The following is a 25,679-nucleotide window of genomic DNA, read 5'->3' on the forward strand; positions in this document are numbered from 1 at the left end:
GTTTTCTTCCCGAGGAGCTCGCGAAGGGGGCGGGGCGAGGTGCGTTTGTGATGCTGATTGACTGGGGGTGTGCGCCGGGGGCGCGCGGCCGCAACGGCGCGCCGTAGGTGTCATATGGAAGATGGCGGCATCCAGGGGAGGCTGAGGGCTCTGGGAACGTGGTGAAAGGTTTCCGTACAGCCCCAGCGGCTTGCAGCTTAGGGATTTTTTCGCTGTTTCCTGCTTTCTGGTTTCGCTGCACGTGTCCTCCCAGGTCCCGCGGCGCGATGTGGAGGAGTTGCCTTCGGCTGCGAGGCCGTGGGCACTACCTCCTGAACCGGCCCCCAAGTGACCCTATCATCTCAGCGAGTCCGGGGCCAAGTCCCCAGCCCCCGGTCCGGACCTACGCTCCCCCGACAGGTGAGGCCAGGACGTTACCTTTTGGCCAGTGGCCAAGCCGGGCTACACTGGGCTGAGGTCTTCGGCCGGGCAGTGTGGGGTGACTGAGGCAGGGCTTAGGCCCACGAGGTCATTCAGGCTAATCAAATCCTGTTGTAGATGGGAAAGGAGACGACCCGAAGATTTGCAGCGCAGTCGGAGCAAAGGTTGCGATTGACATTTGGCCTGTGCGGCTTTTCTGGGAGTTTATGGCTTTCCTCTCTTTAATGAGGGAAGTAGGTGTCTTTCTTGTTTTCCCTCGGGAAATTTGGTCTCTGGGTCAGAACTCCCAAGGTCACGGAGCAGACTCTGAATTTTGTGTAGGGCAAAGGCTGGCCTGTACTATGTGTCCCTAGCGCAGAAGGACCCCATGCAATGCACTTTTCTCTGCAGTTTCCAGGTCCTCTGTACTAGTGCCCTGCCACAACCCCTGCTTTCTTTGGAGCCTTCTCTCTTAAGTGGGAGTTGACACCATGCCTCCTTTGTCCACCTGTGACTGTGATAAGGTCTAGAAGAAAGTAGTGTCTCTTTCATTGCCGCTGGAGAGAGACTTGAGGGTAAGAAAGGGAGTGACTGATTTTAGTGAATGAAAAATAGTAATGCTCTCCTTCCACTTGATTAGTTTTTCCTGTGTTGGGGGGCAGGAGGCACAATGATCTTCAAGACAGGTGTGATATCTACCTGAATGATGTTCACTGTCAAATGCAGAAGGCTATATTATCCTGACTACCCAATGACTTGTAATGTACTTGATAAGGGAAGTACAAAGAAGCCGTGAGAACACAAAGAAGAACCTCTTCCTATCTTGGGGATGTTCAGAGTCTCAAAAGGGCCTTGGGTGAAAGGGCATTTAAGCTGGGCATTGCTCTATGAGTAACAGTTCAGTGATGAGAAGAAGGAAGAGTGTTGGGCGTCTATAGCATATCCAGAGTGACAGCAGGTTGTATGAGACCTTGCCCTAACATTACCTGCTTTAGGAAATTCAGAACTTCACAGACAGCTTGGCATTGTGACAGAAATACAAATTGGGGGTCTGGTGCTGGTTTAACTTATGAAGTACTGTGATCTTGGGCATGTAACTACTTCCTCCTTTTTTTCAGTGAGTTGAAGCTGTAGTGGCCTGTGAGGATCCTTCTGTCTGTTAGTACCATAACTACATACAAATGGGGAAGGAGTTTGGATGTAGCAGGAAGCTGAGGTTTCATCTATCCTTAAGCGAAGGATCTGGAAGTGGGCAAAGCACAGCTAGTAAAGAGGAAGAAGGGTGTGGTGGCATGCATCTTTAGTCCCAACTACTTCAAAGGCTGAGGTAGGAAGATCATTTGAGTCCAGGAGTTCAAAGCCAGCCTACATAACCAACTTAGTGAATGTCAAAACAAACAAACAAACAAAAAACAAAAGGAAAGGAAAAAGGAAGGGCATCCCAGGGAGGCACAACATACCTACAAAGAATACAGTCAGATGTAAATCAAGTTGGCTAAAGCAAAGAGTTAATTTAGGTGAGTGGATGCTTATTTTCTAGTATGATAGCACTTGATCTACCATCTTCTTTTCTTTTGTACTGGAAGCTTCCTAGTTTATAGTTTAGGATCTTGGAAGTGATACATGGTAGGTTGTCAATGTGAAAGAAAATAGGAATATATGCATGAGGCCCAGGGAGAGGGCTACATAAACCAGGCCTCATGCTCTGCAAAGGCTTTACCAGTTGTGAGATTTTTGCGTGTCTTTGGATTGGTGGAAGGTTAAACCCAAGTGGGTCCTTTCTGATGAAAACTGAAGTTTGCACAGTGTTTGAATGTGGCACCTTAGAAATGTTTGTATCATTGAAAGTCATCAAAAAGAGAGAAAGGGTTTAGGAATGGCGCTGTAGGTCAGTGGTAAAGTGCCTGCCTCGCATGTGTGAGGCACTGGGTTCGATCCTTAGCACCACATAAAAATAAATAAATAAATATATTGTGTCCATCTATTACTAAAAATAAAAATTAAAAAATAAAAATTAAAAAAAAGAGGGATGGTTTAGACAAGGGTCATTGAGGCCTTGGAGGAGGAGACCTCTGTGAGGCTCTCGTGGCCCATCAGATCTGTACCAGTTTGCAGAGGTCTGGTGACTATCTGGAGGGAGAGATATTCTGAAGAAGCAGCATATCTAGCTCATGCAAACACCCAGTGATGTCAAGGCTAGAAGTCTTGCCTCTGTCATTTATAAGTTATTTATCATTGGACAAGACAGCCTCTGAGTCTCTACCACTTCTTAGGCATTCCTGCCCTGTCATTTGCAGAGGGTGGTGATGTGTGGATTAAGGGAGATTTGTAGTCTAGGTTAGAGGTCCAGGCTGCCACCTTTTTTGTCAATAAAGTTTTACTGGAATACAGCCACATTGTTTCCTTCACATCTTGTTTATGGCAGCTTTCATTATTGTGGCAGAGCTAAGTTGCAATAGAGATTGTATGATCTGCACAGCCTAGAATATTGTCTGGCTCTTTGCAGAAAAAGTTTGACAACCTCTACTGTATTGAGAGCAATTTGGAAAATGGTACTTTTATACATTTGGTCAGGAGAATATTTTAACAGCTATATGGAGATATAATTCATTCACCATATAGTATAATCATTTAGTATAAATTCAGTAGTTTTTAGTGTATTCATGGAGCGTCAACCATTACCACAATTTTAGAACATTTTTATCACATCCAAAAGAAATCTGCCTTTACCCCTTTCATTCCCCTAGTCCTGGGCAACCACTATTTTAGTTCCCTCCTTTATAGATTTCCCTGTTTTGGACATTTCATAAAAATAGAATGTAGTCTTTTTTAACTGGCTTTTTTTCACTTAGCATGCTTTAAAAAAAGGCTTATCTGTGTCATATCACATATTAGTATTCCATTCTTTTTTATTGACAAATAACATTCTGTTGTACAGGTATAACACATTTTTTTTTCATCCATTCATCCATTTATTGACATATAGGTTATTTTTGTCCTTTATTTGTTATGGGTAATGCTGCTGTAAACATTTGTGTAAATATTTTGTGTGAGTTTTTATTTCTCATAGGTATATACCTAAAATATATTACTAGGTAAAAATGGTAACCCTTTAACTTTTTAAGGACCTGCTAGACTGTTTTCTAAAGTGGCTGTACCATTTTACATCTCCAATAGTAGGGTTCCAACTTCTCTACATCCTTGACAATGCTTGTTATTGCATATCTTTTTGATTATAGCCATCTTAAAAGTGTGAAGTGGTTGTGATATGTATTTCCGTGATGACTAATGAGATCAAGCATTTTTTCATGTACTTGTCCATTTGTGTATTTTCTTTGAAGAAATATCCATTCAAATCCTTTGGCCATTTTTAATTGGGTTATTACATTTTTGTTATTGTGTTGAAGGATTTCTTTATATATTTTAACTGAAGAATTTTGATACCTGAAAACAGCTGGTTGGAACTGTCCCAGGATTACAGATGGAGGGATGCCTAGATTTAAAATTTCAGTTTTGAGGCTTAAGGCCCACCAGATGGCACTGTTTTAAAAGATAAAAGATGTTGCCACAGTTCTGAGACCAGCACTTCCTCTTCTTGGGACATTGTGGGAATTGTAGTTCCTGAGGCTTTGAATATTTCTGAAGAAAAGGCCATCCTGGAAATTGTGACTCACAGAAAGATCACTCACTGGTCCATAAAGACTAAGATAAGAGGATTGTATGGGGAAGTGACACAGAAGACTGCTTGTCTCTATGGATTGCAGCAACTTTACAGGAAAGAGGAACCCAAAAGGACATTAATCTCCCATTCATCCCTCTTCATAGGGGCAGTTTTAACAGTTATTCTCTGCTTAACTAACCTATTTTCTTGTGGCCATCTTTTTAAATTCAGCATTGTTTCACATACCGATTTCTTTTCATCTACATAGTGCACAAAACTGTCTCTGAAAAAGCACTGTATATGTTTTTGCCACAGATGTCTGTAAAGGGACCTTTCATACTCAATGTATATCCTGATTCTGTAGGATTCTACAAAGCTTTGCTGTTTCTTTTGTCTTTAAAGGTAGCATTCCTGTTGATGGCGGCTAATCATGTATTCAATGAGCATTTGGAAGCTTCCTAGGCTCCCAACTTGTCTTATGTGACCCATGGCCTTTGAGAGCCTAGGTGAAGAGTCTCCATCTTTTTGACGTTGTTGGGTCTCATGAATCCCACCAGATGAATTGTCCAGATTCCATTCATCTTTGCCTGTATGAACTCCTTACTTGGCTGTCTTTGTTCTCCTTACTGTGACTTACAAGTCCCCCTGTCTCTGCAAGTCTGGCCTCCACCACCCTCTCTGGACATTTCTAATCATTCTCTGCTGGACAGCTCCAGTCTTCTTCTGATCATCTTTTTAGTTCTCCAAACCTCTGTGCTATCCTGAAGGTCTGCACCTTCATGCAAGTTATTTCAATTTTTGGAAACTGTTTCTGCCCCCATCCTCCCCAAACAAATCATTCAATGAGCTTTGGTAACTCCTGCTTCTTCTTTGGGTCACAGATGAAATCTGCTTGGGGATCTTCCTGCAGCCCAGGATAAGATCAGCCTTCCTCAGTCTGTGTGTCTGTCATCCCATGTGCTCTCATCATTGTGCCTGGTTTAGTGTCTCCACTAGACAGTAAGAGCCTCAAGGGCACATCCCATCCCCAGGACTGTCTCATATCCTGGACTGTGATCAGTACTCACTGAAGTATACTTCAAGACTGGAGTGTGCCTCTCTGAATGACAGTTCTTTTTTCAGAAGAACCCCATCTGAAACATGACCACACATGTCCCTTTATTCAAATCTGAGTTCGAGGAGCCTTTGGGCTCCTTTTGCCCTTCTTCCATCTTTTTACTGTATGGTTTTCTCCCATGTTGAGCAATTTTGGTCTTTCCTTCCCTGCCCTTCTATTCATCCTACTCCCTTCCAGTTTTTTTCTTATTCAGAAACAGCAAAGCTGGACAGCAGAACAGAATTTTAAAAAACTTCTCTCGGGCTGGGATTGTGGCTCAGTGGTAGAACGCTCATCTAGCACATGCGAGGCCCTGGGTTCGATCCTAAGCACCACATAAAAATAAATAAGTAAAGGTACTGTGTCCAACACTACAATTAAAAAATAGACATTTTTTTAAAAATTAAAAAAAAACAGAAAAACTTCTCTTATGTGAAACTCAGATGCCCTAGCAGTTTTTGGAGGTTCAGTCAACTTCTGCCCCAGTTTACTCCTCTAGTGCCAGTCTCAGGCCCATTTCCCAGGCCTGCACTGGGCAGTGTGTTCATGTGCTCACTGGCATGTGGCACTGTCAGCTGGCACTTCCTGCTTACTTAGGGAAAATCTTTCCCAGTGTTGAGTCAGAGCACTGCCCAGCCAGAGCATCAGAAAACACAAGGGACATAGCCTAGATACCTTGATGCAGACCAAAGACAGGAAAGGAGGCCTCAGACCCATTGTCTAACCTGCAATTTGAATAAGACCAGACACCAGATAAAATAGGGAAACTAAAAAACTCTGTGGTGGTAGAATCCTATTTTGGTATCAAATGTGTGATAGAATCAGTGTTATGATTTCAGATGAGAGTGGTAAATCGTGCCAGATCACCTGGGCAGCCAGATCTGATCAACTTAAAAAAAAAAAAAAAGACAAAGATTTTTATCTGTTAGTCATTATTGTATCCCGAGTGCCTAGAATAGCACCCGACACATAGTGGGCATAGTTTTGTGGGAAAAAACTTTGGGCCTTAAGTTTACTAGTAAGTCACAGTGGAAATGCAGTTTTGTTTTTTCCATATTTAAGGATTAACAATGACAAATGAGATGTAAGCAAATAACCAATATGATGTGGAAAACCTAAAAATAATATGTTTGGAGTAAAACCATATGCCCTCTCTCCATTTCCCTTTCCCCCTGGTATGCATACATACCAGGTTTTTCAGAATTTTCATAAAGAAAACATAGAGCACAGACTTTCCCCATTCTTGAAAGAAATGTTTAAAGTTCCTGTTGAATACACAAGCAAGCTGGTTAATTAGGTTAATTAATTGGAGAGGGAAGATGGGAAATGCTCCTGGGAGCTTTACTTTCTGCCTGTGTACCACATACACGCACATGTGCACACACTCTGGCTTCTCAGTTATTCCTTCTTACAGACATCAGAGTCTTGTCTGAAAGACTCTGGCTTTAGACACCAACTTTAGATTTGGTTGTGTTATGCTGGTCCCAGAAGGGTGGGAGGTGGTGGTGAGCGTACTTGTTATTAAAGCAGAAGGTGTTGGAAATCTGTCAGGTCACACAGTCTGCAGCTCCAAGAAGCCCCTGATCAGACTTGCCCTTGGGCTGGGAGACTGGCAGAGGCATGACCAGCATGTCCCATTCCTTCTTCATCTCTAGAGAGCAGATGCTTCCCTCCCCCCAGCTTTAATCAGAAGTCGTTGATTACACTGCAGAGTAGGGCAGACCTTGAATGGTGATATGAAAATCAAGGCAATCAATCAGCATTAACAGTAATGGTGCAAGCTGGTCTTATAGCCCTGTGAGCCCACTTGACGTTATTTTAAATGCCTTTCTAAAAAATCTTTCTTACAGAAAGGAAGAGGTTTTATCAGAATGTCAGCATCACACAGGGTGAAGGTGAGTGTCTAAAATTTTGACGGCCTCCTTTTTTTTTTTTGTGAATGGTTGGAAACATTTTTCATCTCCAGCTGGTTCAGTGGCGAGATTATCCTTCGCACTTTTGTCAGATACGTTTCTGTAAGGGACTCAGAGTTGTCTTTGTCTGCATCAATTCAAGTGGCTAAATATAGGAATGGTCACCCGATTCCACTTCACAATCCCTGAGAGTGTTTTATTTGATCTTTCAAGGTGGCTTTGAGATAAATCTAGACCACAGGAAGCTGAAAACTCCCCAAGCCAAGCTCTTCACGGTCCCCAATGAGGCCTTGGCTATCGCAGTGGCCACCGAATGGGACTCCCAGCAGGATACCATCAAGTTCTACACCATGCACCTGGTAACAAGTTCGCAGCACTAGCTTACACCCTGTCACCTGTGAGGGGCTTCCAGACTACCTGGCAAAATTTAGACCCTTTTTCAAATTGTGACATGTCCCTGGGGATAGGCCTCTGTGGGCCTGGGCTGCAGTCACACTCACCTTCTCTCAGTCATTGAATAGGTCAACCTTTTTCTCTATCTGGCCTGGGCAACTGTGGTTCCCTCTGCTTGGAACACCATGCTAGGTGGCCTGTTCCTCCTCTGTTCAGGACAGATGTCACCTTTGCTGACTGTCCAGCTCTCTTATTTTTGATTCTAGCAGCTGGCCATTTATTACAGCAGCTGGCCATTTGTTTCATCAGCACTTAGTGTGTAATGATCTGCTTTATGTTTGCATGTTTATTGTCTCTCTCTTCTGCTGCACGTCTGCAGGGGCCATGTCTCTTTTATTCATGAGCTCCAACAGGAAGTTTAGATGGTACCAAAAAATATTGGTTGGGTGCAGGAACCAGCAAGGCAGGTAGGTAAGATGAGGAAGACTGTGTAGAGATAGCCCCCAATCCAAACACAGGTGACTCACTGAGGCACAAGGGCGGCAGAGGAGGGAACAGGGTCTGCCAGACTCATTAGATTCAGCCTCTGTAGCCCCCACATTGTGACCTTGGGCACCATGTCCCCCATCTGTAAAAGATGAGTGATAAAAGAACCCACCCCAGAGTTGTGGGCTGGCTTGTGATGAGATAACACATAGAAAACACTTAGCATGGTCCCTGAAGTAGGGCAGGCACTCAGTCAATATGAGCTAGTTGTTCTCATCGTGGTCATTGTTTGCTTGACATACAAACCCAGGGGGCTTCCCCGAAACATCACAGCCCTCTGAGTTAGCACCTGCTCTCTGGCTGTCTGATGAAATGAGGGTATTAGGGCTACAAGTAGTTTGAGTAGCTTAAGAAACCTATTGTTGGTAAGGCAAACCTGGCATAATAAACTTGATCCCTGTTTGGATCATTTTTTTTTTCTTTCTAAGGTGTTATGGGAGCTATTTGGTAAAGGCTTTGAGTTTCCTGATTGCTTACGTGTCTTGTTTATTGTATCTGAGGATGTATTTCACCTCTCTTTGCATCAGTTTTCACATCTTTAAAATGGGTATAATAGTACCTGCTCCAAATTGTTGTTGTGAGAATTAAGTTAAACATAGCAGAGCCTGGCAATAAAGAACAGGAGACCTTGGGGACATTCCCTAATCCAGGGCTATGAGAGTCCCATGAGTCCCTTTGAGCACACACATAGCTTTCAGCATGGGTCCTGTCTCTTGGATGCTCTCTGTGAATATGCTGCTGCCAGGCCTCTGAAAACACTTGGGGTTGAGAACACTTTGGTTCTCACTCTGCTGCATCAGATGGAGTGTCCTCAGGAGAGCAGAGCTTTTGTCTGGGACTGGCAGGTGGTGATGGGGCACTTTCTGCTTTTGATTCAGACCACATTGTGCAACACATCCTTGGACAACCCAACCCAACGCAACAAGGATCAGCTGATCCAGGCAGCTGTGAAGTTTCTGGACACTGACACCCTCTGGTAATTGACATTTAGATGAGCAGTCCCCTTGGGCCATGCAAGTCCCCTAGGCTATTTTGACTCATTTGCCCAGAGAGTTCTTGGTAGAAGAGGCAGGCCCTTTCCTGTATCCTCACAAGGTGGACAGGTTCCTGTTCCAGCTTATTTGGCCCCCAGCTGCTCTGCAGATCTTTAGGAGGAAGACTTCTCAGGCTACTAGAACATGGAGTGTTCCTTGGGTTGGGGTCCGCAGGGAGGAGGTGCATGTAGCTCTTACAGGTTCCAGCACCATAGCTCTCTTGCCAGCCCCCACCAGGGTCTCTGACCCTGACTTGTGCCCACTAGCACATTCTTGGGTTGGCTTCCCTGCCATTACAGATGGTGATAGTCGGGATCTAAACTCCTCTAGTTCTCAATTCTCCATTTGTGTCTATGTTCTTTGACTAATTGGCCAGTGATATTTGGCTAATTGTGTAGGGAGCAGAACCCATTCAACTTAGCTCAGGGAAAAAAAGCATTTCTTGCCAGGTGTGGTGGCACATACCTGTAATCTCAATGACTTGGGAGGCTGAGGCAGGCGGATCACTTAATTTGAGGCCAGCCTCAGCAACTTAGCGAGACCCTGTCTCAAAATTAAAAATAAAAAGGGATAGATATGGCTGGCATGGTGGTGCATGCCTGTAATCCTAGAGGCTTGAGAGGCTGAGGCAGGAGAATTACGAGTTTAAAGCCAGCCTCAGCAACTTAGTGAGGCCCTAAGTAACTCATGAGACCTTGTCTCTAAATAAAACACAAAAAGGGCTGGGGATGTGGCTCAGGGGTCAAGTGCCTCTGGATTCACTCTGCGGTACCAAAAAAAAAAAAAAAAAAAAAAAGTGTGTGTGGGATGCTAGGGATGTAATCTTCAGACCCCCAAAAAGGGAGGTTCTTGAAAACTGTACAGGAGTCCTGACAGAAATGAAGGAATATCAAGCCACCAGGGAAACAGCTTGAGGATCCTAGAAGCCAGAGCTCCTACCATCTCCTCCCTGCTGGTTGTGGGTTGGGTAGAGGCAGGAAAGTCCCTCCTCTCATCTGCACCTCCTAGCAAGCAGCCCAGCTCCTCCACACACTCATGACCTCTTTGCTTCCCTCTGCTTACATGAGAATGTGACTTTCCATAGTGCCCCCTGGGGTTCCTGTCTCATGAGGCTTTGCAGCTCAGCTCCCCTCAACTGACTCATCTCTGCATCTCTTGGTTTAAACAAGTGGCACAGCCTGGCTTCTAGGTTGGTTTTCTCTGGTCAAGCCTCCATGCCAAGAGGTGGGTGGGCTCCTGTGATCCTGTGGCCAAGAGCATGGTGTCTTGGAAGTGGGAAGGCAGGGATGCTATTATTGAGTTGCTGGCATAGTGTTCATATCCAGTGTCTCTGGATCCCAGGTTGCAATTATTAGGTTGCATCTGTTTTCCATTAACACTAATGTGGTACTGCAAACTTGGACCTGTCAAAATATTGGGGAGTATTTAGGACAGTGGTTCACAAACTCAAACTTAAATTAGGATGCCCTAGAAGGTTTTTTAAAATGTTGGGCCCCGCCCAAAAAGGTCTGATTTTAGTAGATATGGGAAGTGGCCTGAGAATGTGCTTTGGTTACAAGTACCCAGGGAAGGCCGATGCTGCTGGCCCTAGGGCCACACATGGAGAACCACAGATTTAGGGGACAAGACTTGGGGCACTGGATTGGTGGTGGAAATGGTTTTGCGTTTGCCCTGTGTTCTTCCCTTTCTATCACTGAATGTCGGAATTGTACTTTTTTATTAAGTGATTTTTTACAATGAATTAGCTACAGAGTGGAAGAGCCAGAGACATTAGTGGAACTTCAAAAGAATGAGTGGGATCCAATCATAGAATGGGCCGAAAAAAGGTAAGATGCACAGCCCCACAGAGAACATTGAGTGGGCCCAGTTTGGGCAGCATGCTGGCAGGTGTCACAGGTACCCAGTGCCCTTAGCTAGCCAGTTTTCTGAGTTCAGAGTGCCTTAGAAGTCAGCTCCCATTAGATGTCTGGGGATAGGGTCCCCTTGGAAAAATATGTTCCTCAAATTCATGTCAGTCACCGTGCACTGAGCACCCATTACAGAGCATATTGTATCTCATAGGGGCAACTCTGCGTCCTTAGGAGGTACCAGAGTCCCCAGGCCCCCTTCCTCCACATGCCAGACCAGCAGTGTTGGTTTGAGTCCCAGCTCTGCCACTATTAGCCATTTGACTTTGGACTAGTGAGTTGATCTCTCTGATCTTCAATTTCCTTGTTTGTAAATGGGGCCAATCTCCTACCTCAAGGTGTCGGGAAGAGTCAGTGATAAAGGTAGTGCTTAGCATCCTGCAGGGCACACAGTAAATGCAATTACTATACATTTATGTGTATATACTATACTAAACAGTTTGTTTGTAAGATTATGTATACACATGGAGAAAAATCAGGGTAGTTTTCTACAAAATTATAGGTAACATCCTGTGGATTTGGAATTGATGATACCCAATATTTTTTCTTGACAGGAAGACTCTTTTGAGTGCAAAATTGAATAGATATTGATGTGGTGGCAAAATAAATTCCATTTCATTTCAAGAGAAGTGTGGAAGGGCTGGTGTCCATGGCACGGCCTTATCCATAGTATCTTGTATTTTTTTGATGAGGTTCGGCAGTCTGTCCCATTCTACCAGTCTGTCACATTCATCTGCTACATGTTTCCTGTGTGCTCATAGTAGGTTTTAAAGGGAAAGGCAGAATTGGAATTCTATAGGAGCAGATAAAATGTAGCAGTTATGTTAAAAGAAATGTGACAATACAGTGCCATTTTAGAATAACACTAATTGAGGTGCCTGGAGATCTTTGCAGTAGTACAGAATCAAGTGTTTGTGGCAGTTGAGATATCCAATCTTTAATAGTTCCCAGAAAAACCTAGCCTTTTCCTACATTCAGTCTGTATTATTGGAAATTTTGTAGGGATATTTTTTAAACAATAGAAAAAATCCAATGATATATGAAAGAATTACAAAAATTATTTTTACTCCATTATGTATGTTTTTCCTATGTTCTATATATTTATGATGTCTGTGTGTGTGTGTGTGTGTGTGTGTGTGTGTGTGTGTGTGTGTTTGCTGGACCCCAGAGCCTCATGCATGCTAGGTGCTGCCTCTACTATTGAACCACACCCCAGCCTTTTGTTGATTATTCCTGAACATGCCTCTTCTCTTGAAGTCAGTTCATGACTCCGAAATCATAGATGAAAACCAAAGCCTTGAATACTGTAGAGTCTTAATAAATGGAAAAAATAATTGAGCGATACAGGACATATACAAACATTATTTTAAGGAAAATGCTATTTAAAAGAAATCTTTTATGGCCTCAAATGTGCAAAAGTTTTTTTTTTTTTAAAGATTTAAAGAACAGGTTACCTACACATTTGATGAAGATTCCAGGCAATTGAGTTAGTGTTTCAGGCCCCTGCACCTAACTGAGCTCCTGTTCACAGGAACCAGCAATGCACCCTCATTTAGGGTAGTTTCTTGCTTGCTTTTCTTTGCTTTTGAGGGTTCGAAAATTAGGCCAGGAGGCCACATAGGGGAAGTTGCTTCCAGACTCCTTAAGACTAGCCCCTTGACCACATGCCCTGAAGGGGTATATACATACTCAGTAATTTGCTTCCAGTGAAAAACTGGGCTGCTTTTGGGACACAGCATGCCAGGGACATGTTGTAGCCTTTTCCTTTCAGATATGGTGTGAAGATTGGCTCCTCCACCAGCATAATGGGACCTAGCATCCCTGCACAGACGCGGGAGGTGCTCACCAGCCACCTGGCATCTTACAACATGTGGGCCTTACAAGGTATGCACTGAGGTTCCATGGGCCTGAGGGCAGGTGTGATACAAGTGATGCCACCCTGTTAGCTCAGCTTCAGGCTCACACCCTTCCAGCAGAAAGTAGGGTTTCTATTTTCGAACAGAAGCCTCAAGTTCTTATCTCCTTGGCCCGACCATCTGTGAAACAAGTCATTGGGTAGGAGTTTGGGGAAGATATACTGACTAGCAAGGATCAGGTCATGTTCTCACCCAGGGACGAGCAGAGGTGGGTCACCTCGAGGAAGGCCAGAAGAGTGGGCTAAACCCCAGGTGGGCCCTGGGTCGATCTCCCACTCCTGGCACCTTTGCCCCGTTTACTCCTGTTCTTATAAGAGGTGCAGGGACTCACGAGGAATTAGGCTGTAGCAACTGCCCTGTTTTGTATCCTGATGTGGTTTGTGTCCCTGCAGGGATTGAGTTTGTAGTGGCCCAACTCAAGTCCATGGTGCTGACCTTGGGTCTGATTGACCTACACCTGACTGTAGAGCAGGCTGTGCTGCTGTCACGCCTAGAGGAGGAATACCAGGTGAGGTGCCACATCTTGGGTCCCCATCTCACCCCTTCCTAATACACACCAACCTATGTGGGGTGTGGCCAACCTATCTGAATTTTTTTTCTACAGTAGAGGGGATTGAATCCACGGGTGCTTTCCTACTGAGCTACATCCCCAACCTGCTTCTTCCTCTTCTTTTTTTTTTTTTTTTTTTTTTTTGAGATAAGGTCTTGCTAAATTTCCCAGACTGGCCTTAAACTGCAATCCTCTTGCCTCAGCCTCCTGAGTAGCTGGGATTACAGGCATCTGAAATATTTTTATGTAAACCTGGGCTTTATTATTTTTATATACATACAGAAATCAAAACTAAGGACCAATAAAAGTATTATTGGGGCTGGGTTTATGGCTCAGTGGTAGAGCACTTGCTTACCATGCTCAAGGCCCTGGGTTCCATCCCCTACACCACAAGGAAAAAATTTGAAAAATGCTCAGCATTCCCCTCACATCCTCTTCTCATTAGTCTGATTAGGTGAAGGCTGTGCTTGGCTGTGCTTCTCTCATTCTACATATGGGGAAACTGAGGCACTAGGTCATACTTCTGGCAAATGTTCTAGTTGGGATTTGAACCCAGGACTTAGTGACTATAGGACCAAGGCCTCAGCTCTCCCTCTGTGCCTGAGAGTTCATAGGCCTCATATGCCCTGCAGAGCAGGCCCTGTTGAAATGACTGAGGACCTGCTTGTGCTCTTAAGTCAGTGAAGCAATTACACCTTGACATTTCATCTGACCAACAAAGGAGCATGGGGGTAGCCACTGTTTGTACACAAGTTTTCATTTAATGGGCTCAGAATTAAGGTTTTGCTGTACTGTTGTATGCATTTTTTAACTGAAAATTATGTGGTCCTTGTAGTCGTTTTGTTCCTGATGATGTTATTCCTCAAACCTCAGGTTAATTGCTATTATGAGTTGGTTCCTAGTGTGATAAAAACCTTTTTGGAATGTTTAGTCTTCTGCTCGGATAAATGCCAGAGACAAAGCCATTTCTGTATAGCAGAAAAGCCTACTCATTCTCTAGCTGTCAGAACCAATTTCATGGGAAAGGGATGACCTGTAAGGGTTGTGGGGTTGTTGGGGAGCCAAAAACCTGGGTTCCTGTCTGGGCTCTGCTTTTGACCATGGGACCCATGCCAGCCTATCATCCTGAATTTTGCAATTCTGCATAACCAGGATTATGGATTTGATGGTATAAATTGAAGGTAAAAATGCCCTTCCGCTACTATATTATAGTTGTGCAAATTGCAATTGGATAAGCCAGAAATGCAGATAGCTTGCGTTGAGTGGCAGATTCTGCCAGGAAGGAGCCAGCAGGCTCAGATTGGAGTCACATTGATGTCTGGACAGCCCCAGTGTGCCCAGAGTTTCCTCTCTCTTTTCAGAGTCCTGGAGGACATGTATAGAACAGAGACCTCTGCAGTATAGTAGCTCCCCAGTAGTCAGAACTGAGGCTACATGTGGCCTTGCTTGATTTATTTATGCCACCCACATGGAGGATACTTGCAGCCCTGCATGGCAACACAGCTCATAGAAGATGACAGTTTGAGTGCTTGCCTAGCATGCATGAGGCCTTGGGCCTGGGTTTAATCTCCAGCATCACAGACCAAAAGAAGTGGGGGGTGTTGCAGGATGACAGTTGGCAGGCCACCTCACATAAACCTCCTAGTAGGAAGTGTGGGATAAGGGATAGCACACAGGTCAGGCTGCCTCTGTGGGGACCTGTGTGGTCTGGTTTAGCCACTGGCCCTAGGACTGGATATACTACTCCCAGACCACCCACACCCCAGAGAGAACAGGGCCTGCCCTGGCCACCTGGGTGTTCTTTTTTCTCAGTACTGGGGACTAAACTGAGGAGCACTCTGCCACTGAGCTATCTCCTCACCCCTTTATTCATTTTATTTTGCAACAGAGTCTCACTCTAAGTCGCCCACAATAGCCTTGATCTTGTGATCTTCCTGCCTAAGCCTCCAGAGTAGTTGGGATTACAGGTGTGCACCACCACACCTGGCTTACCGGGTGTTACTCCATGCATCCGCTTGTTTTGGTAAGACTAGAGCCTGCTGCCTTCAGCCCAGAGATGGGATTGAAATGTGGCTTAGGTTAGCAGGCTACAGGTCTAGCCATTTACCCAGCGCTTGTCTTGTCCTCCTCTCAGATCCAGAAATGGGGCAACATTGAGTGGGCCCATGATTACGAGCTGCAGGAACTGAGGGCCCGTACTGCTGCTGGCACCCTCTTCGTTCACCTCTGCTCCGAGAGCTCCACGGTCAAGCACAAGCTCCTGCAGGAGTGAGGCCTGGACTACTGGATGGAGCCTGCTGTGTTCACATTTCCCCAGCCTGGGACATCTTGGACCACATCTGCAGGACTCCCTTCACCTTTGGGGCTTAACCTTGCTCAGCATCACCCTGAGATGTCCCCGAGACACACAGTGATTGTCTGAAGGTCAGCCTGATTGCAACCTGGGGAGCCCCTGACCTGGCCAGCTGTGAGTGAGGGGGATGAATTGTACAAATGACTTTCTCTTGATCCTGATTTTATTAAAAATTTCTTCACCCATTTTCATCTGCGTCTCTACATTTCTCCATTCTTGTTTTGTCACCAAGGTTGAACAGCTTATCTTCCATGGCACATTTTAATATCTGCTGCCCGTGGTCAGGAGCCCCATGCTGGGGAAACAATTGTGTCACCAACAGACAACTCTATTTGTATCTTCAGTCCTCAGCCTAAAGGCTTTTTTCCCCCTCATTTTCATCAAACAGTCTTTTGAAAGTGAGTTCTTCTTGGTCTAAACTGGTTGTTTCCATTTTTTCCTACTGTTCTAGAGGGAAAAAAAAGATTTAATCTTGAAAATAGAAAGTATAGTGGTTTCTGGGTTAAAAGTTGGATGGTTCTGGCAAGGCCACCTGATGTACACTGCTTTTAGTTTGGCTCTAGAATGTCCCCCAAAGGCCCGTGCATTTCAGACTTGTTCCCCAGAGTGTCACTATTGGGAGATGGAACCTTAAGAGCTGGGGACTAAAGAGAGGTGTTTAGGTCATCGTGGATGTGCCTTTGAGAGGGGTGTGGGACTCCAGCCCCTTCCTCTTCCTCTCTTGCTTTCTGGCCAGAGGTGAGCAGTTTTGTTCTACCTTGCACTCCTGCCGCGATGTGCTGCCTCACCACAGGCTCCAAATCAATAAGGCCAACCAACCATGGACTGGACTCTCTGAAACTGTGAGCCAAAATAAACCTTTTCTATTTATAAATTGTTTATCTCAGCTATTTGTTATAGTGACAGAGAGCTGATTATGCACATTTCTGCTCATCTTCCACATGGTAGTCCTGAGTGTCCCCCAACACAGCCACCTCCATGGTCCTAGCAGGCCATGGAGTGGTAGCAGGTACCATTTCCTGGTACCAGGTTCAGTGGAAGAGCAGTAGGGAGAGTGTGGGCCTCATAGCAGACTCTGAGCTCCATGTCTTCACATGTTTATATAATAAAATGTCATTACCCCTGGTCACAGGGCATTGACCCCATGCTCGTGCTTCTCTATTTCACACACACACACACACACACACACACACACACACACACACACGCTCTGAACCCCTCAACGATACTCCAAGGAGGTACTGTCACAGATGAAGGCCAGGCAGCAAAGGTGACATCATAGGGCTAGGATGGCCAGCCTGCACCCTTAACTCCTGGAGGGTCATTGGGTCCCTATAGCCAAGCACTGAGCCATAGGGAGCCATGTCCTTTGCCTTGGAGGGCTGGCCCAGCTCCCAGCATTGTGGTAGGAGCCTTGGCCTCCCTTGCTTTCCTGGTCCTCAGCACCCAAAGAGTGGGGGGGCTATGTGTACAACTGCAGCCTGTTCTGGGTACCAATAAGGGAACAGCACTCAACAGACATCTGCTATTCTGTCACAGTCATACCTCCAGCTAACCACTGGCCATCTTGGGACCCACTCTTATAGACTGGCCAGGGACTGCTATTCCTCCCCATCTTTTTTCTTGTTCATATATAGATGTGGATATTCTCTCTCTCTTTCTCTCTCTCTCTCTTTAAGAATAGGAGAAAGGTGACATAAATCCTTTATTTTTCTCTGTATTTGGAACTTTTTCCACGGGTGGGGGAGGAATAGTGTCAAGAAGAGACTTGGGTTAGGAATTCCCAGTAACTCTCCCCAGACGGTTGGTGAATTGAGCCCGCTCCTCAGGTAGGGCTGTCGCGTGTTTTGAAGAGGACCCCTGGCATCTAATCTACGATATCGACGCATTCCAGGTTGTCCAGCTCATTCTGCATGTGGTCAATGTATTGATTGATTTCTTTCACTCGCTTGCGGTTCCTCATGATCTCATCCTTGTGAATCTGGGGATAGAAACCAAAGCCCAGGGCCTTCAATCAGATAATTGGTTAATATCTTTTACTGAAGCGAGTTTGAGGGAAAGGAAAATTGTTCTTTGAAATCTCCATAGTTTCCATGCCTCATTTACTTCAGAGCCTCCTTGTGTTCAGCTGATCTCTCTATATTCGATGTAGGAGTTAGAGAAATGATGAAGCACGTGGGTTTGAAAGTCTCTGACTGAGCAACCCTAAGTTTTCACTGTGGAAATCTATAATCCTTAACTATTTCTTTGTCCATTTTGTTCCTCATAGAAAACAGTAAGATCCCCATTCTCTCTGGCTGGTAGCTAGAAAAGTTGGCCCAGCTTGCTAGGATGGATTGGCATTTACTCACTTTGTCTACTAAGTGTGTACACCAAGAGTTGACCCTGGTCACCAGCTCATCTTCTCGATTGTCAATCTTCAGGAGGTGGATGTCATGCGATGCCCCAACAGCATTAACAACCGTGTCTTTGTCGATAAAAAGCTGGTGAGTGAGAAGGCCCAAATGAAACTGTGCATGTCATTATGTCCTAAATAAAAAATGAGGGGGTTGAATAGAAAAGGGACCCTGGGAGTCTCCTGGCTGTGCAGGCCGCACCTGGTGGAGAACCTCATCTTTGTATTGGTGTGCTTTGTGCCTGCTCATTTCAGGTGGCAGCTACTTCCCTGACCAGGACAGTGGCAGGTGTTACTCTGCAATCCTCATTGGGAGCATGTTTTCTCCAGGGAGAAGGCAGATGGCTGCCCAGGGCAACCCCACTCAGGACATCTGTTCTCACAAAGCATCTCTCTCAGGGGTTTTCAAGTCTGACTTGCCCCAAACCCCTGGGAAGTATGAGGCTGGCCAGAGATCCTGAGGCTGCTCCAAGGACAGCAGGCCCTGCAAACCTGGGGCGTTCACCCCATATTTGTCATTTCACTGCCTCTTGCGTCAATAAAAGCAAATCTTGGACGCTCTTTGGGGTCTCCTTCTGCCTTCTCTTGTTCCTGACCTTGTTCACTGCCTTGTAAAAAGTTGTTACAACCAACCATCCTCTAGAAGGCCTGGCTGGTCTTCAGTGTTGACAACTGTAGCTGTCTGTGCCTGGAGTGGTTGAAAATGGAGCGCAGAGCAGGGAGAAGGTTGCTGAAGCACTTAGTAAGCAGCTGCTTCCATTTTGAATCAGAGGTACTTTGTGATGCCAAGAATAGCAAAGGACCTCAATTTTTGTTATAGGGAGGGCTTCAGATGGAATGCATACAGGCAGAGTATCTCTTGTCTGAAATGTTTTACATTCTGTAGTTATGGAGATTTGGGGAATATTTGCATAGAATTTTGAGATTCCCACTTGGAAAATCTGAAATCCGAAATGCTTCAAAACCCATTCTGGATTTTTGAATCAGGGATGCTCAACCTGTACTGGGTTTTTTGTTTCCTCCTACCACCACCAACACCACCATAGTAGCATTTAACATAATGGTCTCCAAACTATGTTCTGTGGAATTTTTTTTTTTTTGTACCAGGGATTGAACCCAGCACCAATTAACCACTGAGCCACATTCAGAGCCCCCCCCCCTTTTTTTTAAATTTTGAGACAGGGTCTCACTAAGTTGCTAAAGCTGACTTTGAATTTATGATTCTTCTGCCTCAGCCTCCTGGGCCACTGGGATTATAGGCACGTGCCGTCACTTATGACTGTTCTGTGGAATCTTGAGCTATTAATATTTCTGCTCTTTGCAGGTATTTTTTGGTCAAACACAAATGAGAAAGCCAATACCTCTAGGCCCCAAATGAAGATTTTTACAGGAGACAAAGTATCCTGAAGGCTCTGCAAAGGCCTGCAGAAAATAAACCATTTTTAACTTTGTTTTTCTTGGTTTTCCTATTTATTTGACCACCAACCTCATTTCAGAATAATGTATATGGGATGCAAGTTTTCTACAGAATCCCATGTGGGAAAAGCCAGGTTAGCTAATGTGGGGAAAGGGGTGACTATGGGACCAGTTGGCATAGTCCCATGGGAGAAATGACTAGCGGTTATTAAGTTCTTACCCTGTTTGTACAAGGTCCTAGGCTAGACTCTGGGAAGGACTCAGAGATGTGTAAAACTTGCCTACAATGAGCCTCCGTCAGTGTGCTCAAGAGTTAGATACTGGGGCTGGGGATGTGGCTCAAGCGGTAGCGCGCTCGCCTGGCATGCGTGCGGCCCGGGTTCGATCCTCAGCACCACATACAAACAAAGATGTTGTGTCTGCCGAGAACTAAAAAATAAATATTAAAAAATTCTCTCTCTCTCTCATTCTCTCTTAAAAAAAAATAGAATATGTGAAAAAAAAAGAGTTAGATACTCAGCACCACATAAAAATAAATAAACAAAATAAAAATGTCATGTCTATCTATAACAACAACAACAAAGTGAGTTATAATGGTTCTCTTTCTCTCTCTCTTTTTTTTTTTTTGGTGCTAAGGATTGAACCCAGGGCCTCACATGTGCTAGGCAAGTGCTCTACCACTGAGCTACATCCCCAGTCTGAATTGTAGCTATTTTCTTCAGCTACACAGGAAAATAATCCTCCTCCTGAGTTTGAACATATAGAAAATGGCTTTGGAGGCAATGAGAAGCAAGAGAAACTGAAGTCTGCTTAGAAACATGAGTTAGAATTGGTGATCAAAAACTGATGTGCCATTTGCAAAATGCAAACAGAAAGAATCTGGTTTAAAGGAATTCTTATGGCTTTTTCTTTTTGTTTTTGTTCTTGAGAAGGGGTCTATGTTGCCAAGGCTGACTTCAAACTCCTGGGCTCAAGCAATTCTTCTGCTTTGTCCTCCTAAGCAGCTGAAACTATAGATATGTACCAACATGCTTAGCTGAGAGATTCTGTAGAAATTCAAATGGCAAGTTCTTTCTGGATTTGGGGTGGTCTAGGGTGGTGGTCATTTCAGTTTTCTCTCTTGAAATAATTCTTATGGGCAGAATCTTCTATATTCCATTGGGTGTGGTGGCGCACACCTGTAATCCCAGTGGCTCGGGAAGCTGAGACAGGAGGATCGCAAGTTCAGAGCCAGCCTCAGCAACTTAGGGAGTCCCTGAGCAACTCAGTGAGACTCTGTCTCAAAATAAAATATAAAAAATGGTTGAGGAGGGGCTGGGGCTATATCTCAGTGACAGAGCACTTAGCTAGCCCATGTGAGGCACTGGGTTCAAGCCTCAGGACCACATAAGAATAAATAAAAAGGCATACTGTCCATCTGCAACTACAAAAAAATTGGAAAAAAAAAAAAAAAAGGCTGGGGATATGGCTCAGTGGTTGAGTGCCCCTGGGTTCTATCCCTGGTAAGAAAGAAAAGAGAAAAGAAAGAAAAGAGAGAGAGAAAGAAAAGGAAGGAAGGAAGGAAGGAAGGATATTCTGTATTCCCCTCCAGTTTCTGCAGGAGTAGAGGCAGGGGCAGTGCAAACCTCATGAGGAACAACAGCTCTCTGAGTTGCCCCCCCCCCCCATTCTGTGTACCTTGCTGGACTTCACAGAGGTGGCCCCAGCAGCTATAAAGACACATTTCTTTCAAAGTGATTTGTATTTTTTTTTAAAACACCTTTATTTTTATTTATTTTTATGTGGTACTGAGGACCGAACCCAGGGCCTCGCACGTGCTACGTGAGCGCCCTAGCGCTGAGCCACAACCCCAGCCCCTTGAAGTGATTTCTTGAAGAGGACTTTAAAAAAGGCACAGGTGGTACCCCTCCCCAGGATCACTGTGGTGCTGGTAGCTTAAGGATTTGCTGCCCCAGCTGTGTGGGATCAGATCATCCTGTCATACTGGTGACACAGACAAGGAGCAGCCCTTGGCTGGAATCTCATCACAGCCACCCTATCTACAGACTGCAGGCCTGGGTCAGGCCCACTGTCCCTAGAGCAGATGCTCCTAGAGCAGATGCTGGGGACTTAAAGTTCTCACTATGGCCATGGTCTGAATACTTGTCCTGCCTTCACAGGTAGTGCATCTAACATTCTGCCACCCTTCAAATAGGCAGATGTGGCTGCTGGCACCACTCTGAGGCCATCGCTTACTGCCAGCCCTAGGCTCTCTCAGCACTTATGTTCTGCTTTTCCTATCCAAGCTGGAAAGGACTTGAACATACAGATGTGTGACATGTTGGGGCCCAAGTATGGCCGGAGCTGATAATAATCACCAAACTGAATGAGAAGAGTTTTAGAGATAACTCCATCAGTGTGACTTTATCATGATTCACTCATTGATCATCAAGTAACAGCAGTCAAGATTTTTTTTACCCAAGACCTTATTCCTTCCTTTGAATGCTTCCCTCAGGCTCAGTAGACATTTTGTCAACAACTTTAAGTCAAACTGCCTGAGTTTAATATCATAGTTCTACTGCTTGGACAGTTTGCTTCAATTTCTGAGCCTCAGTTTCCTTATCTGTTTTTTAATATTTATTTTTTAGGTGTAGATGGACACAATACAATGCCTTTATTTTTATGTGGTGCTGAGGATCGAACCCAGGTCCCGCCTGTGCTAGGCGAGCACTCTACCCCTGAGCTACAATCCCAGCCCCACTCATCTTTTTTTTTTTTTTTTACTTATAGGTAGACACATATCTTTATTTTATTTTATGTGGTGCTGAGGATCGAACCCCGGCCTCACGCATGCTAGGTGAGCGCTCTACCTCTGAGCCACAATCCCAGCCCCCAATTTCCTCATCTGTAAAACGAGAACCATAATGGTATCTATTTTACCATGGTAATGAGATTAAAAGAGCAGTTGGTGCCCAGTGATTCTCAAAGGGAGGCCCACTGTAAATGTCAGCTACTGGTTGTGATTATCACTTACAGTCAGGGCATACTGTTGCCCCCAAGAACAAGCAGCCACATTTTGTTGCTTACCTGGAAGGAATCTTAGGAATCTTAGGCAATATTATAACTGTAGACATTCCCAAGAGGACAGTCTCACACTTGTTGTCCCTTATGAGGCCTTGAGGAGAGTTCTCCATATTAGCCCTGCCAGTGAGCCCAAGCAGCCCCTTAGCTCAAAGGCAGAACCCTGTGGCCAAGGGTCTGGAGCCGTGGAAGTCTCAGAATGTCTGCCATCTTGTGTACAGCATTGGCTCTATAGTAATGGTCTGAACTCTGCATCTGTCAGACCAGAGTCTGAATCCAGTCTCCAGTCCTCACAGGCTGTACCACCTTGGACAGATCCCAGTTTTGTCCTTTGTATCCTGGGAATGATTATGGGCCCTCCTTTGTGGAGTCTTTGGTGAAGTAAAGGAGATTTGTGACCATCAAGCCTAGACAGTGGCAAGCCCCTAGTGAGGGAACTCTTGTGTCACTAGTCACTACAGTTAGCTGGGGTTTAGTCAGCAGGTTCTTGGTTTGGGTAGCAATAGGGAATGGGTGTCAGGTGGCACTAGGCAGCGCCAGCTGGGTAGCAGGGAAGGTTGACCACTAGCACTAGTACAGCCTGCTTCTCTGCTGTTGACCTCCAGGGTCCGTCTTTCACCATGTGTCCCGGGCACGGCAGAGTGAGCACACTGCAGTCCTATATCCACTGAGTATCCCAGACCTGAGACTGGGACGTCACCAATTCCATGAGGGTCTGTCTGGGGTGTTTGAGGATGGGCTTCCTCAGGGGAGACTACTTTCTGGCTTGGGGAAGATGACACTTTTCTGTGACTGGTCCACAATTAGCCACATTAGTGGCATAGAGAGGAAAGGCTGATGTCAAGTGGTCCTGCTGTGGTAGGTGTTTGTTTTGGCCCCAGAACAGAGGCTGTGGATGTCAGGACTGCCAGTCGTCACCCAGCACCTGATGGAGCAGAGGCTGGATGAACACAGGCTTTCACCCACTCATCCCACAGGCAATTCCTGGTATCTACAATGGACAGTTTGCATTGTTGCTGGCACTAGAATGCACATGGTGGTGAAAAGGCCATCCCTTTCCCCACTCCAAGGAGCTTATATAAATGTGAATAGTCACATAAGAAAATCAACACAAACCAGAGAGTTTGGAACTGTGATAAGTCTCTGCCCTGATAAGACAATGAGGTGCCTGATAGACAACAGGTTCTTAAGAAGGTGATAAGGGAAGGCCTCTCAAAGGAGCTGACATTTGAGCTGAGATCTGAATAACAAGGACTAGCCAGGTATATGGAGACCTAAGGAAAGAACACATCTGCCAGATGGAGTATCATCTGAAAGGAGCAAGCCTGGGAGACTGGGGAACAGCTCAGAGGCTGGGGCCCTGAGAATCAGGAGTTTCAGGGTGGTGTGGGGGGATGCTGCTGAAGTAGGCAGGTCTAGTCCTGAGGCATGGGTGACTATGGGGAGGAACTAATCCTAAGAGTTATGGGGAGCCATGGGGGAGGGGGGCTTGTGCAAAAGAGCAAAATGATGTGGTTTGGATTTTCAAAGGCTCCCTTTGTGTATGGAGGGCAGTCCATAAGAGAGCAGCGAGGCCATGTGCATAGTAATGCTGGGGTATAATCCTAGCTACTTGGGAGGCTGAGGCCAGCCTTAGGGAGGCGCAGCCTCAATTTTTTTTAAAAAAAGGAAAAAGTGCTGGCGGTATAGATCAACTGTGGAGGGCTTTCCCAGCATGCACAAGGCCCTGGTGTGCGCGCGCAGGCACACACACACACACACACACACACACACAGGAAACAAGCAAGCCGAGCAAGGAGGCTAGTGGGCCAGGTAATGGATAGCAGTGGTTTGGCTTATGGTAACATGGTGATGAAAAGAAAACAAGGGAATGGCAGTGGAATGAACAGGCATTAGAAAAAACAAGCCCTTGATAAGAAAGTGTCTGGATCTGGGCCCTATCCACCCCGCTTCCCGGAGGTCCACCCATGGTGGACATGCTGGTGGGAACTGGGGCTACATCACCCTTTGGGGGGTGATTCCCACATCCCAGTAGTTTTCATAAACAGATACTTTCGGCTGGAAATCTCAGTTCTTAACTTCTACTTGTAACTGCCTTTCTGAGAAAGCGCCAGAAGCCCCTACAGAATTGAACTTTCAGAAACCAAACTATTGGAAAGTTGAAACCATCTGATCATCAGGAACTCCTCTTTAACTGGGCCCTACCAAGCGCTTTAATTGGTAAACCTATTTCATCCACCAACAACCGTGCAAAGTAGATTACTGCCTCCCTTTATAGATAGGGAAACTGAGGCTTCAGGAGGTTGTCGAGTTTACGCGAGCCACCAAGCGGAGTTGGAAGGCTGCCTGGTTTCCACGCCCACTGCTCCCAGCCTCCGCCCCAGTGCTCTGCCCCGCCCACTGCGCCCACCCCATCCTCCATGCCCAGACCCGCCCTCGGTGCCCAGACCCGCCCTCCGTGCTCACCGCGCGCACATCCTCTGGGAGGTCGTCGTCTATCTCACCCTTAGCAGTCTTCTCCAGGGTGTTGATGGCGATTTCCAGGAGTTTCTCATGGTGGTGATTTTCAAGGTCCCGGCACTGAGCCATAGTGCAACCGTGAGTTAAGCAAAGCCAGGTTTGGGGCAGGACGGGCACTTTCCTGACCTGTGGCTAAACTTCTGTCAAGCAAAAGTCCATCTCATCTCAGCTGGAGATGAGCAGACTTTAAGGCTCAAGGCAAACTCTTTGAGATGTCAGGAAGCATTATCATCTTCACAGATGTCACCCATATGTACCAAACCCCAGGCCACTCCTCAATTGCCCGACTCTTTTTTTCTTTTCCTTTTCTTTTTTGAACCAGGGATTGAACCTAGGAGTGTTTAACCCCTGAACATCCTCAGCCTCCTGAGCCACTGGGATTACAGGCATGCACTGCCACCCCTAGCTAATCTCTCATTCTTGCCCCTTCTTCTCATAGCAGCTAGAGTGAGCTTAAGGACAAGGGTAGCCAGGACCCATCTGTCCCCTACTTAAAGTGCCTGGGAGCTTCCAGTTCTCT

The 25,679-nt window shown here is 45.6% G+C and overlaps 2 protein-coding genes across 2 annotated transcripts in view; one reads left to right on the forward strand and one right to left on the reverse strand.

Moving 5' to 3' along the window:
* The first annotated feature begins 70 nt into the window (after window positions 1–70).
* Window positions 71–15,953, forward strand: Atpaf2 (ATP synthase mitochondrial F1 complex assembly factor 2). The gene is made up of 8 exons (XM_076869313.1): window positions 71–399; window positions 7,007–7,051; window positions 7,283–7,428; window positions 8,887–8,984; window positions 10,788–10,868; window positions 12,721–12,833; window positions 13,258–13,373; window positions 15,550–15,953. Exons 1-8 carry the CDS (start codon window positions 267–269, stop codon window positions 15,685–15,687), a joined length of 870 nt encoding a protein of 289 aa, XP_076725428.1. The 5' UTR covers window positions 71–266; the 3' UTR covers window positions 15,688–15,953.
* A 1,553-nt stretch (window positions 15,954–17,506) lies between these two features.
* The window catches only part of Drc3 (dynein regulatory complex subunit 3), a 38,114-nt gene continuing 29,941 nt past the window's right edge, over window positions 17,507–25,679 (reverse strand). The window contains exons 11-13 of the mRNA XM_076870710.1: window positions 25,106–25,229; window positions 18,120–18,251; window positions 17,507–17,749 (exon numbers count right to left, since the gene is read on the reverse strand). Of these exons, the coding sequence (XP_076726825.1) occupies window positions 17,636–17,749; window positions 18,120–18,251; window positions 25,106–25,229 (370 nt within the window). The 3' untranslated portion in view covers window positions 17,507–17,635. The remainder of the gene's footprint in view (window positions 17,750–18,119; window positions 18,252–25,105; window positions 25,230–25,679) is intronic.

This window comes from Callospermophilus lateralis, chromosome 11, assembly GCF_048772815.1.
Source record: "Callospermophilus lateralis isolate mCalLat2 chromosome 11, mCalLat2.hap1, whole genome shotgun sequence".
Lineage (NCBI taxonomy): Eukaryota > Metazoa > Chordata > Mammalia > Rodentia > Sciuridae > Callospermophilus > Callospermophilus lateralis.

What these genes read in the sequence shown, in the direction of transcription:
- Atpaf2 (XM_076869313.1), top strand. Translation starts at nt 267, where the DNA reads ATGTGGAGGAGTTGCCTTCGGCTGCGAGGCCGTGGGCACTACCTCCTG. An exon ending in GACCTACGCTCCCCCGACAG is followed by an intron (nt 400 to 7,006) that starts GTGAGGCCAGGA and finishes TCTTTCTTACAG; the next exon opens with AAAGGAAGAGGTTTTATCAG. An exon ending in CAACATGTGGGCCTTACAAG is followed by an intron (nt 12,834 to 13,257) that starts GTATGCACTGAG and finishes GTGTCCCTGCAG; the next exon opens with GGATTGAGTTTGTAGTGGCC.